We start from the raw sequence: 14,523 nt of genomic DNA, 5'->3' as shown, positions 1-14,523 counted from the left end.
AGTGACAAGGATGGCATGATTACAGGTGAGTTCTCACTACTGGCTGGCAATAGCCCCAAGAGTCAGCTGAAGCTCCCTCCAGTGAACCTGAGAGCGATGGTGCAGCCATCATTCATTCAGAAGCCAAAAGCTGAGGGAGGGCTTCCTTCAGAAAGCAGGCTTGACTTCTTGGCTGCGTTCAGCAGAGGCAAAGCAATGCCTGGACAAACAGTCCCTGACTTGTATCCCCTGTGCCACATCAGCAGGACATTACTATATTATTTCTCTGGTGTTTCTGTCAAGAAATGGCACACAACCTTTTATAACAGGCTCTGAGCAGGTGGGGACTTCTGGAAAGGCCATTCCACTGTGTTCATTCCGCACAGCGGGGCTAATGAAGATGTGGGCTGGGAACAAGGTGTGCCTTAGCAGAGGGAGCTTTGCCTGGAAAGCCTTAGGAGGCTCATTTTCCAGTTGGCCTTGGCCAGCTAATTAGCTCTGGTTTGCCTCAGCTCTGTGCATCATCCCCGCAGAGGGAGGGCTTTGAGGAGGGCTTTGAGGAGAGCACAGTGCAGCAGCGCTGCCCAGACATTTTTTGGCAAAAGAATTAAATGCTCCTTTGTAATTCTACCTTTGCCTTCAGACAGCAGGTACAGCAGAGGACTGTTCCCAAAGCCATATGGCCGCTTAAGGAAGATATCTGTGGTGTCCAACGGGGCCAGCTGGCAGTTCGTTTAAATTAGCAGAGAAAATACCCTGTGCTGTGGTGCTGCCAAAAGTAATTAACAGTGACAGCAAAACTGCATTCAATTTACTTTCCTTCTGGGATATTATGCTGCTAAAGTGCACCTTAGAGGAGATGAGGGTTGGACAGGACCCCCCAGGTCAGTCGGTCTCTTGCTTGTCCCTGACAGACACAGGTCTACCCACTCTTGGGGTCTTCCAGGGACAGAGAGAGCAGATCTTGCCATGCCACCTCTGCAGCACTTTGACCTAACTGGAGGAAAAATGTCTTCTAATTTCCACACAGGTCCTTCCTGGTGTTATTTAAGTCTGTCTTAGGCTGAACTGCTGCCCTCTCACATTGACTAGCCCACTGAACACCTTCATCACCAACACGCCTACTGTCTTACAGTTCTCTGGACTCTCTCCAGGTTTTCCACTTGAAGTACAGCCTCCAAAGTTGGCCACAAGCCTCACCACAGCTTTATGCATGCAGAGAAAGGTGATGGGATCAGTGAAAGCCCTACAAGCTCTGCTCCCACCTGCCTGTGTGGTGTTTGTTCCCTCCGTAGCAATGTTCCCCCTGTGCCACTTGTGACTCACTGCAGCCACCACATCCTTCCCTGAAAAACAAGTTGTTCCCTAGTGTGTATTTATGCAGTCAATTAATCCTTCCGTAGAGTCTTGGGCTTGTCCCTGCTGAGCAGCGCTTACTCTTTCCAGACCATTTCTTTGATTTGCGTGGATCCGGGCACTGTCCAGCACTGGTGTGCAGCTGGGGAGCCTCTCCTCCAGTCCATCCTCAAGCCACAAATGAAAATACTGAGCAGAGCTGGATTCAGGAGGGACCTTTCAACACACCTCTCTTTATCTCTTCCCAGGTCAGGAAAATCCATTTAGAGGACAGTTCTCAAGCACATTTTCACGCAGGCCACGTCCCCCTGGCTTGCTGGTAGGAACGCTGTGCGAGACGGGGTCAGCATCTGAAGGTTAGGGATGGCTGACTGCTGCCACCTCACACAAAATTAATTCCTCTGCCACCAAAGGGAATCAAGCCAGCCTGACACAGCTCGCTCTGGACAAACCTGCAGTGACTTTGTGGGGGTTTTTTATTTTTGTATTTTATTTTCTAAATGCATGTGAGTCACTTACTTGATTACTTCTTCCAGTAATTGAAGTATACCTGATTGGCCTATAATTCTTCTCCTTGTTCCCTCATTAAGGACAGTATGCCATTATCTTCAGAGCAGACTCCCCCTTTCCATGCCTGGGAAATAGCACTAGAAGATGAAAAGTTGCAACAAGGCTCCCGTTCAAAAGGCATGTGGATGTGGCACTTGGGGACATGGTTCAGTGGTGGACACGATGGTGATGGCTTAAGACTCAGACTCAATGATTTTGGAGGTTTTTTTCAACCTCAGTGATTTTATGATTCTGTGGTTCTAACTCCCTCCCAGCTCTCTACCAGCTAACAGAGAGGCCCAGATCCAGGGAGCAATGTACTTATCACTTAGGGAAAGTCCGAGCAGAGTCTCCAACCCTTGGCTGCTTCCCACCTTCCTCCTCACTGCCAGCCCTCACCAGCTTAGACAGCATCCTCTGTGTTCTGCCTCTAGCCCATCCAAATAGCATGGCACCCTCACAGGGACACATGGGATCAACCACTTCAAGGCAAGGGGACTAGAGGTGGGCAGTATTTTCACATTTTGTTAACTATTTCCCATCTGCACACAGATTTAAGTTGCGATGGTATACGATTTCTGTCCAGTGCCTCCAATGGTTTGCATGCAAACAAAACCCAGCCAAGGCAAACTGTTTCCTGGCAGTGTTCTTAAATGAAATGTCTTATTTCTTGAATTTGAAACATGGTTTCCTTCTTAAGTTATTATTTTATTTTTAGCATGATAACAAGAACCACTTTGGGTCTGACAGGGCTGTTTGATCCACCTAAGAGCAACCGATCACTTTACTCCTTGTCTCAATTGAGTTTTTTCTTTTATTCTCCATCAACCAAGAGCTGCCTTATTTACCCACTACTTTCTCTGCATGGCATGTAAACTTAAAAGCAGCTATTTAATGAGATGGAAAGAAAATCCCAAGGGCTGCAACTCGTCAGATGCTGCTGGTGAAACATAAGACATGTTGGTTCCTCTTGCCACTCTCTACTACCACCAGAGGGATGAAATACTGCTGCTGTGCTTGGGGACCTCTTGATTGAGCATTCCCACCACATGCTGCTCATCCATCCTCTGACTCCCAGGCTGGTGGAATCCAGCCAGATGTGGGAAAGAGTGTTTGGGAGATACTTCCAAGCTGTGTGGTTTTCCTCAACAGTGAAGGTGGAGCAGAACCTCCAGTAAGACCCTCCTAAGTGCCAACCCCTCCAGCTGGAGAGCAGGGCTTTGGAGCAAAGCAGGTCACAGTTTCAGTGGTGGTTCTTTATCAGGACAGATGCTTTCCTGACTCTCCCCACCCCTGCAGAATGGGGTTCTGCCAGACAGCAAACCGCACACGGGGGCTGCCCCGCAGAGGAAGAGCAGAAGAGCTTATGATTATGAACACGCAGTTATGGGATTACACACAAATCCAGCAGATTCTTAAGGACACATCACACATGTATACCAATTCACAATTTAGCCTCAGAAATCACCTGCTCTGCAGGTACATCTGGAAGGAAACGTGGCAGGTGATTTTCCAGGGTAAAGCAAAGAGCAATAATGCCTTCATCCCGAGGAAAGCTTTTACTTTGCACATGTTGAGGTTTTTAATATCCATCGTTTGCTCTGCATGAGGACTGCCCTAACTGAAGCTGGCTCAGAAATTAGCAGGTGGTTTGGTGAGAGGGTTTAACCCCTTGGGTTGGCAGCTGAAAATGTGGACTGGTTTCCTGCTTTTTGTTTTTTTCAATTTCATCCATTTTGTCTTTAGGCAGGTTCCTGGCAACTCCCTGAGATCCTCTCTCCCCTTCTGTCATGCAGCCACAGATGTCACCAGCAGAGATGACAAAGTGGAGCCCCTTCAAACCAAAAGGCCAGAGCTGCTGGTAAGATGGTCTCTGGGAGAAAGGCTTGCTTTGGGAACTGCCTGTCCTGTCGGCCTGAAAGATCTCAGACCTGTTTGGTTTGAGGGCTTTCCCACCGGCCTCTGACAGCCTCTGGAAAGGGAGTGGGGTTTTGCAGATGCCACCAGCACCCTGAGCTCTGTGTGCTTCTGGCTTTGGAGGTGAGGTGAGGCTGTCACCTCAATCCTCTGCACCAGGATACAGGAGGTATGATACAACTTTTACACCAGTGAAAGCCTCTACCAGATAAAAGTTACTGTATTCTGGGTCAGTAATATCTACTAACTGGGGACTTAAATTATGCAAATTTTAAAAAGGATTCTTCTTTCCTTAGGCTTATGTTTTAGTCAACTCCAAGGGTGTATGGGTAGTCTTGCTAGGAGCAGCTTCTGCTGCCTGCTGGCTCAGCCTAAGAATATGGTCTGAGACATGAAAAAAAACAAAACAGAACATTGGGTAAATGTATCCTGGGGAGGAAGGGGAGGGTCCAGGAGAATCCCCAGGGCTTTTTTGGGGACAACTGGCCCTGGGAGCAGAACCAGCCTAGCAGAAACGTCTCACTAACCACAGATTTGCAGCCAGAGTTGCAAGGGAGAAAGGGCTTTCTTGTTCAAATGGATGTGACCACGGCAGACAAGGCTCCAGACAGCAGAGTTCACAGTGCTCCCCCTTCCTCCACACTTCATTTCATAAAGGGAAGTTCTTGACCCATGTGGTAGGATGGGAGGCTCTCCCAGAAATGTCACAGGGCCCATTCCTACTGCCTCCTAGCAATTTCTCTGCCTACTGTGTTTCTCATGGACTTGCAGAGCCCATCCTGTGGCTCTTCTTCCCTACAGTGCAGCCCAGTGGCTTGCAGGGACATTATCTGGGACCCAGCAACACGGGCACGGAGAGGAGAAGTCAGGAGGGCGAGTGCACTGTACTTACTTGCAAGAATGACCATGTCCATGCCCCAAAATATGCTCATGATCCAGCCGACCATGACGATGGCCGTCAGGATCTGGATGAGGGCAGCAGCGATGTTCAGCCAGAAGACACAGCACATGTGCCGGTCAGGGAGGTCAGTGCGGGCCCCACACAGCACCGTGAACGCCGACACGAACGTTCCTGGGGAGAGAGCAGCAGCACAACACCCACTGAGAGCCACGGCCTCCTGCCAGATCCCTCCCCTTAGACCTGCTCCCCTCGTAGCATCTCACTTCCCGTACTTGAACACCAGGGTGGAAAAAGCACTCTTTGGGTTTTGGCTCCTTCCCTCCCCACCTGACAGTAACCATTTATGCACTACAAGGGAGTGCTGTGTGTCTGTGGAAATACCTTTGTTCTGCCTGGTGGCTCTCCCCTGGGGAGAAACACTACACAGCAGCTCTAAAAAGGAAAATTGAACCCAGAGTTGCAGGACTGGCTCTAGAAATCTCTAAAGGTTTGGCAGTCTGCTCTAGAATTCACAAATACTGCTCTAGAAGGAGCAGACACACACAAAAAGGAGTGGCACTGCATTTTTGCACGGTGCTTTTCCCAATCACAAGCTGCTACCTGAGGGCATGTTTTAACCAAGAACTTTAGGAAGCTGAACTTCTTAAAGTGCTGGAGCCAGAGGATCTGGTGTGGCAGCCCTTGGCTCTGCTTGAGACCAACTTAGAAATCTTGCAGACACACTTCAGACTTCCTGAAATGTTTCAGATGAAGGAGTTTGTTGATGCATGAAAGTTAAAGTTGGGGGGAAAAAAACTACACCACAGCAGCCTTTCACAAAGATTCTTCCTAAATTTATGCCATTGGACAAGGCAGGTTTTTTACTTTTAGCTGATGTGGTGTGCTCATGGCTGGCTGAAACTCACAGCTCAGGGAAGCCCCAGGCAACATACAGAAATACACAATATGGGTAAAGAGCAGAAGAAACTGTTCCTGGCTCCTATAAAATATGAGCTGTCGACCAGGAGGTTCAGGCACCTCATCTAAGTATGGATTTCATCACCTCTTAGCATTATGAATTGTCTTTGGGCTTTTCTTGATGCCTTGAGAGGCCACCTGAGCACAGAGACTAGACAGGAGTAAGGGAGTAAAGGTAGGTATTTATCTGAAAGGCCTTCAAAGGTACACCCTGGGGAGCCAGAGGCTACTGCCAAGATGGACCCCAGGATGGACAACAGGTCACGAGTTCTTCACACTTTTATAAGTTTGGTTCATTTGCATAGCAGGGTTAATTCTCCAATTAAAGCTTCAGTTAATGATGTAATTCCCCCCTTTAGAGGTTTTTTGGTTTATACTTTTTGGGCCTAGGACAGTCTGAGTGTCCTTGGAGAACAGGCCCAGAGAGGCTTTGTTATGTCTACCTAGCATGAGAGAGCAGAAATTAACAGGCTACAAGAAACTTCAGTTACACACTGGGCAGTACAGGATTTCAAAAATATAAAAGTTAAAACCTAAGGCATCATTCTAAAAACAAGTGCAGCATTGCTAAGTACCAAGGTGCAGTGTTGATTGTACTGAATAACATAGTTCTGTGAAATGTTTCCTTTGCTCAATACATTGAATGAAATTGATGGTTTCTATAAAAACTGCCTTTTTTCCTCTCAAAGGATGGAAGCCTGCAAACAGCCTGTAAGATGTGAATGAATGAACACATCTTCAGTGCACACAAGTGCCTTGTTGAACTCAGAGGAAGGCGGGAGTCCCTTGGTTTGACTGAAGGTGAGGACAAAACACTCAGTTGACACCCTTGTAGTAAAGCTCATTAGACCAAGAGTGCAGAACCATCTGGTTAGAAGCAAAATACCATTTTGTCCTGTGCTGCCAGGGTGGTGGAAAAGAGAATCCCTTTGCTGCCTCTTCCTCAGTGGGTCACAAGGATAACAGGCAGCTGAGATGCCAAAATGCTGGGGAAGGCTGGCTACAGCCTATTTTTAATCCTGCCACCCTCTGCAAGCTTCAATTCTAGCGTCTTCCTAACACTCCACCAGCTCTTGAAACCCTGCTCGTCTTCCTACCGCTGTCTGGATCCGATTTCATATTCCCACCCCCTCCCTGTGGCACATGCCAGAGCTGGGCATGGAGCAGGCACGGAGGGGAGGGAGTGAGTGCTGCTGGGGCAGGGGGAGGCAGCCCTACAGCACAGCATCACTGGCGGGGACAAGGGCAGCATCTTCTGCGTGAGGACCACCCCGGGCTTCCTCCTCTGGCTTTCACAGGCAGGGTTTCATCCCCTTATCCACCAAAAGAAAAGGGTCTGCAGAGCGGAAAGGGAAAGTCATTATAATCCCAAAGGATGTTGTGTAAATCTCTCCATAGCTGTCTTTTGCTCTCTGGCTTTGTTTTCCATGTCTCTTGTGTCCCCCACGTAGGATTATGTGACATCTCTGCCCTGCTTCACCCACCTTTTTTTTTTCTTTGTATTTTTTCAAAGCAGAAAGAAGCCTGGAATATTTCCCCTCATGCGTCCTGGAAGTGTTGTCTTCAAAATTACACTACAGCACTCTCTGAGATTAAATATGGATTGAGGCAAGATCAGAGACTGGGTGGTTTTGTTTTCCCATCAGGATGCCAAATCTTGCCAAATGGAAATGCCTGTCTCTTTTTTAAATGAAAATCTTCCCCTCTTGCCTTACCTTTAACTCTTCCAAGATGTATTACAAAGAAAGGTCATAAATGAGCAATAATTCTTAAACTACAGCTTCAAATCCTTCCAGTGAAGCTTTTAAGATATTTACATCATTAGAGCAAGGTGCTGAATTAGCCAATTAATGCTCTGAATACCGCAGTGACTAAGCTAAAGTCTAATCCCATTCAGAAAGGAATAAAGCTAACAAAGCATTTAAGTGTCCTCCTCTGGACTGGGAATAGATACAGAAACTGGGATTAAAATCTCATGAACCTTGGCTTCTGATTCCTCTTCAGGCCACTTTCCTACTCACAGGAGCCAAATCATTTTTCCAATACCAGTGCATTTTCGTTATTAATTATGATTAGCCAATCTTTGGGAGCTTGCTGGCATTCTTGAATACAAGACTTTAGCCATGCCAGCAGGCATAGGATAGAAGCATTTCTCCCCTACTCCACATATGCTTGAGAATGTGAAGCAGGAGTAAGAGTCTTAAATGCTTTTGTCAAAGTAGATGTTTTCCCCTTAGGAAGCCATCGTGGTTACACCCTGCCAAATATGGAATTATTTGCATCTGGAAACGGAGAGGTAGAGAGAAGGAGGAGGAGAAGAAGGAAGGCAAACAAGCTGTATCTGCTGATACCACCTGGCTGCCTCAGAGCTGGGACACCCAAACCATTTCCCTCCCTGACCAGGCATTCAGACACTTGAATCCCTAGAGCCCGGAAATCCTAAACCCGGAATGCCAACCGCTGGGGTGATGGTGGCTAAATAAATCAGCAGTCCAAAAAGGACTCAGGCTGTGAGTGCAACCAGCAGACACAAACCAGTAACTCCACAAGCAGATACAAACTGAATGCCCACGCAGTTATGCCAGTATAACATAAGTGAATTTTAGTAAGCATTTCTTCTATCTCCCCAGTGGAAAACACCCAAACTGCAATGAAATCTCAGATTACTCTAAATTATGAATTAATACTGCCTCTTTGGGGACACAGGGGAGGTGATGAAAATGTCCTGTCCTGTTTTCAGTGAGTCTTTGTTCAGCCCCTTGCAATCACGTGGCTGAACTGTACAGCCCCTGTTGCACCTGAAGCCAGCAAGTACCAGGGGCTGGGCAGAGGGATGGGTGGGAGCTGAGCATTGCTGTTCTGGAGCAGCTGGGAGGCAGAGGGTGAAGGCACCATGTGCAGCAAGCCTGTGAGGGGGTGTGACACCAATTTTGCTCTTTGGACTCGTCTCACCTGGGGCAGTGTCAGCCAGCTGGGGCACCCACATGGCATTGGGATAGAAAAAGAGCCCCTGAGAGCCTCTGCTTGCTTTGGCTGTCAGTGCAATTGGGGTATTTTTAGATTACACTAGTAAATATAGAAAGCTGCTTGTTTCCAACAGCTTAACCCATTGAACATGGAGGGGCTGTGTTATCTGCAGAACAACACAGTTAAATGAACGGGCAAAGAAGGGGGTTTTACCCTTTCTCTCCTCTCTGGTCCATTGCCATGCAGGATAAAGTCCCCTCTCTGGTGTATGCTGGTACCCTGGCAGCCAGGGCCTTCACCTGCTGGTTCCCTGCCTCACAGAGTACACCAAAATAGTATGACAGGGATAGTTTGGGTTTTTTTCTTTTAGAGCAAAACCTCACACCCTGGAGAGGGCTCCCCTGGTTCCTTACTGTTTGAGCCACTCATCCAGAGTGGAGAAAGGCATGAGGTGGAGACCATGGCCTGTCCTGCACAGTTTCCTCTGTGCTATCTGAGAGCAGCAGGGGCTGTGTGTCATGGAATACCTTAAACTGTATGAAATAAGTTTTTCTCTCCTGTTTTTACAAGAAAGCCTATCCTGGGCACTCCTGCAAGAGCTTTAGTCAGACAAGGAGCTTGGCACATTTCATGTGGAGAACCAGCTGTGATGGCACCTTCCCAGAAACATCAGAAGTGGGAGCCTGGTTGGAGCCGGAGGGAGATGGGACACTGATGACCACAGTGTAAGTGCAAGTAACTTGAGCATGCAGACAACTTAGTGGGCTTCCTGCTGACAGCCAGATATCCGAAACTTCCCAAAAGAAAGCACCTCTGCTGCAAGGAAATCACATCTGATGAGCTGCTACAGGTGGAGGAACAGCAGAAACCCAAATTACTGCAATCAGGGGCCGCATGTGGAGATGATGATAATGATTCTATGATGACGATCCCTACCCTACAAAAGCCTGGAGCCAGGGAGGGGGTGGGAAATACTCCTTCCTCTTCCTGAAAGCCTGGAGATCATTTAAGACATTCCCCTGTAGTGCTGGGAGCAAATAAGGCAGTATTACTGTATCACCTTTCCTGCTCCTAGAGAGGAAAAACAGGGCCACGTCACGACTCAGGGGCTGGAGCAAAGCTGCGGGAGACACACAGCTGGAGGCAGGTACAGGCAAAGATGGGAACAAACTTGGAGGTGTCTGTGGGAGCAGGGCTGTTGGATCATCGTGGGGAGATGTAATTAATGAGTGTGTGTTTTGTGGGGATGAGCTGTACCTGTGTAATGTGCCAGGGGAGCGCTCTGTGGGGACGTGTCTGGTGCATGTCTTTGAATTTGCTTAAGTAAAGTGATTATTAGCTGTCATTAAACAGTGCTGGTAGGTATTGTGAGGCAGATATTGTGGATGTGCTGAAAATTCATGAGATGTGCTGGTTCTTGTTCATATGAGTCAGAAAAAGCTGTGCAAGAATAGTTATAAGGATTGCACTCACTGCCTCAGAATAACAGTGGCTATGGTATCTGTTAGTCAAGGCATCCTTGGTCCCCAGTGTCATGAACTTGTTTTAATACTCTAGTTAGAGCTGTAAAGAGTTGTTTCAGGCTTGGAGGCCTCCTCTCATCCTTGGCATCAATCCAATGCCAGCTGTAGCCCTTTAGGTTATGATGAGGGAAACTACAAAACCTTGCTTAAGGAAGGGCTAAGGCAGCATCTGCTGATGCTCAGCACCATTCCCCCCTCTGCTTAGGTGGGTAGAGCTGGGCTGTGGAAAGGCCACCATTAACAAGGTGATAAAATGGAGTTGCAAAGCATTAATGCCCGGGATGACCATCTGCTCAAGTTTCCTAAAGCAGACAATTGTTTATGTCATTGCTTGAGGAAACAGATGCAAAGCAAAACCCCCTGGAAGCATTCTGGCCAGTGTGAATCCTCACCAGTGTCCCCAGTCTCCACCTGGCTGGATCTCACTGGGGCCTGAGCTGCATGAGAGAGAGCCTGCCAGTGCAGGTGTGTCACCTAAACCCCCTGAGATAAGACTGCTTTCTCTCCAAGCTTGTTGCAGCTCTCTGAACAGAAAAGGCTGGTTCAGGAAAACATTTGAGGTACCTCTGTGTCATCCATTGTGGCTGTTGCAGGGCTCTTGACAGGGTCTCCACTATGCCTCCTCTTCCCATGGCTCCCTCAGGGAGCTGTGATTGCAGGCAGGGGGCAATCAGTGAATCTCTTTGGTTTGCAGCAGAAGTAGAGGTGTGGAGGCTGCAGGGTGTCCTCTTGACAGAGCTGATCTTTACTGAGTACCTGGCTCGTGGCCAGCTGTGCTCCTTTGCCAGGGGGCAAATTCCTACCCAGTTTCCTCAGAGGCACTCTGAGTGAGCAATGGAAGACACCAAGCCATGTGCCACTCATAGAAACAGATGAAAACCAGTCCACAGGGTTACAGGTGCACTCCTGGAGCACAGCATCCAGCTGGAGAGTCTGGGGCCTTCTCCCCCTGAGCAGCTTGGGAGCACTGAGGAACTCCTGGTGCTGCTGCTCCTATGGGCTGGGCCGGAGCTCAGTGCAGGGTATGGAGGCTGTCACTGACACTGCAATTCCTCACTGGTTAGTGGGTGCTAGGCTTGTTTCTCTTGGCAAGCTGATGGTTGGACTTGGTGACCCCAAAGGTCTTTTCCAACCTTAATGATTCTGCAATACTATGAAATATGAAGAACATGGAGGTGGCAAGAATGCAACACTGTGCTGCAGCACCAGCAGGGCCTAGGTGTCCCCCCACATCCTTCCACTTGTAATTCATTTCAGCCATGGAAGTAAGCCAGAGCTGAGTGCAATTGCCTGGTTTGGAATTTTTTTTCTAGAAATAAGCATGTTTTAGACTAACATCTTAAAAGCTCAGGTTAAAGCCTAATTAAGCAGCCATGGGCAAGCTTTTTTCATCTTTCCAGTGTCCATACTGAAGTCTGCCCCTTCCAAATACAGTGCAAGGGGGCTAGAGTGGGTAGGTGGTTTTAACAATTTGAGGGGTAAGAAGAGCAGGAGCAGTGGACAGCTTAGGCAACAGGAGGCTTGCTTTGGTCCCTCTTAGAATTAAAAATGTGAATCCCACAAATTCAGATCAGCCAGGGGGGACACTGATGACACCTTGGTGTCAAAGCCATCGCCTGCAAATGCCAGGTCCTGTGGACAGCTGTGTGGGCAGGACTCAGGCAGGAACAGCAGGAGCCGAAGGGTAGGAGAGGGAGAGGAGAAAGGGAAGGAGGAGAGAGTGGAGGCAGCAAACGTGACAGAACCTAGATGTTGCCATGGAGAATAACTCATGAATCTTTCCTCTGTGGCCTGCTATTAAAAATGTTTTGTTTAGCTTCTGCCAGCACATTGTTTTTATTTTCCCCTTCCATATCCGAAGGACATCCAGAGGGAATTCTGGCTCCCTCCGTTCCCTTTGGTCTCACTGTGGATGAAAACATACAAGTCACTTGACAAGAGAGAGCTGGCACCCTCAATCCCCATCTCCACAGGGTCTGTTCCAACTCCCAAGCCTGCAGAAGGCAGGCTGTGTATAGGATTAGCTCCCTGGTTTCCCTACACACGTGGAAAATGGCCAGCATGCCCCAAAGCACTGGGTGCCCATGAGTGATCCCAGCTGTCCCAGCACCGGGCTGGAGCTCCAGCGCTGAGCTCTGCATCTCTCTGTTATTAGCAGGTTTGTGTCATGTGGTCAGAACACACTTGACAGTGTTTATGTCACTTCCACAGAAGACAGCCCACGTGCAAGTAAGACAGCAGTGCCTTTGCATCAAAAATGAGATTTTTCTCATCTTTAATGCTTTAGAAAAAGTTAACTCTTCTAAAAATGCGGAGTTTTAAAACAAAAACTTCAAAACTTGACTGCAACAAACTTTCACAGGCTTCCAAGGCTAAAAATACACAGCAAAATCTTAAATTACAGGGGGGGGTGGGGGGCTGCATGGAGGTGAAGTGACTTACTAAAGCTTTAATTATACATGGACCCATCAAAATTATTTTTACTCTGCAGCACTGCAATGTTTTGAACACTTAAAAGCAGCCACCCATAAATAGTGAGATTGAAGTACAGCTTGTTCCACTGCCAGACATTCCACAGTCCTTGGGTGAAGTTGTCCAGTCCTATGGTTTAATTCTGTTGACTTGATGCATAAAATTAAGGGTGTGCTTGAAGTACTTGAGACTGGAGAATTTCTGCTGAACAGCAAATGCAAGGCCCCACTGCATAATCCATGGTGGTGGAGCAGACCTCAGAATTCTGCCAGGACTTGCTGAATTATCTTTGCAAGTTGCACCTAATTGATTCCCAGACTGGTTTTTTTCCCTCCTCTTGGATAAATGATGTGGTCCCAGAACCACCAATGACATTTTGCGTCATATCAAAAGTGGGTGACAGCCCAGCTGCACGTTAGACAGGGAATGAAGAGCCAGGGAGGCTGAATGACCTGTCACTGCTTCTGCTGCTAGCCAGGTTGTACCGGTTTGGCCAAATTTAGAAATATATCCCCTGAGAGAAGGCACGTCACCACCCCTCCCCCACCAGGTTCAGGAAAAAATAAATTTTCCTCAAAGGAAAGTGAAAGAGATAAAAACGATTTCTTTAACAAACACACGGGAAAAGGAAAATAATGCTAACTAATAAAAATCTCTCGCTGTGGAGAAAAAACCTGGCAAAGTGTTAAGAGTCCTCCCTTTGGTCTCCTTGGAGCTGGGACTTGGCCCAGGGCCAGGCCCTCTGTGCTCGGTGGAAAGTCCTCCCGCTATGCTCTGATAATTGAAGCAGTCCAGTAGAAAAGGGAGAAAATCTGAAATTCCTGGGAAGGAAAAAAAGTTCAACTCTCAGTCTCTCTCTGGAGAAAAAGAAACTGAACAACTGGCCAAAAGCTGACCAGGCAGCCGCAAGCCGGGTGCCTCCTCCCTCCCCTGCCGCAGCTGGAGAAAAAGTCACTATCTGTGTGTGACCTTGAACAAGCTGCAAACTGCTTTGAAAAAGTTTTGCTCAGTTTTCCCTTCCCCCTCTCAGGCTCAGTTTAAAGGCATAAAAAGGCACAAATATTAATTTCTGGGCATAGGGCAGTGATATGGGATACACATCATAAAGTCACCCCAAGACACAGGGGCACTGCTGTGAAAACAGCCGAGGCACTGCAGCCTCGCTTCTGCTCAGTGCTTGCTTTTTTTTCTTTGCTAATGGAATGGAGGGAGGATTTTAATTAATTTGCATCCTTATTAAGTATGCCAGCATTCAGAGAAATAATGCAATTGGCTTCCAATTATAACAAACATCAGGGAGAACAAAAGGCATGACTGCTGTTTACAGCACAGGGCACTTTGCTCAGAGCTCATCTGATCTAAGTGGACTCATTCCTGCTGCTCTGTAATTTTATCAGCAATTTAAAAGCTCTGTTTCATGGAATCAGCTCTACTGCTGGTTTCTCTCTATTGTCTCCTGCCATGCAGAACTTTCTGTATTTATACTGCCTATTGTTAAACCAGGTACTTATCCCACCTTGTGTTCCCTTCTCCTGCTGCCAGGAACACCAGCTTGGATGCTCTGCCATAGCTCTCCTAGTCCCAGTCCCAGGCTGCTCTGCACCCACCCATTGCAGGAGCCTGGGACCTAAATGAGAGAGGAACCAAGGAGCCAGAAATAACTGTCCACTAAACCATCTCTTGTTTCTTAAGACTCTCTTTAAGACTCTGATCCTATCCACAGAAATTAATTTTCTGTTTTCCTAATGTACATCCAGAAACAAATCTCAAGCCATTCTGTTCTGTGCTGTTGATACAGAAATAATTTGAATGTGAGTTTTCACCCAAACCTGGCAAACCTGGAAGCTTCAACAGCAGAATGTCTGGGGAGAGCCCCTCCTCCTTTCAGAGAGGCCATGAAAC

General features: G+C 47.7%; 1 protein-coding gene across 6 annotated transcripts in view; it reads right to left on the bottom strand.

Annotated features, from left to right (window-relative positions):
• STUM (stum, mechanosensory transduction mediator homolog) overlaps nt 1-14,523 on the bottom strand; it is a 48,664-nt gene that overhangs the window by 10,094 nt on the left and 24,047 nt on the right. For all 6 annotated transcript variants that reach the window (XM_039569411.1, XM_039569409.1, XM_039569410.1 and 3 more), the window contains exon 2: nt 4,694-4,873. In XM_039569411.1, coding sequence (XP_039425345.1) covers nt 4,694-4,873 — 180 coding nt within the window. The remainder of the gene's footprint in view (nt 1-4,693; nt 4,874-14,523) is intronic.

This window comes from Corvus cornix, chromosome 3 (assembly GCF_000738735.6).
Source record: "Corvus cornix cornix isolate S_Up_H32 chromosome 3, ASM73873v5, whole genome shotgun sequence".
Lineage (NCBI taxonomy): Eukaryota > Metazoa > Chordata > Aves > Passeriformes > Corvidae > Corvus > Corvus cornix.
Note: the sequence above shows the minus strand (reverse complement) of the source record. Positions and strands in the feature narration are given on the sequence as shown.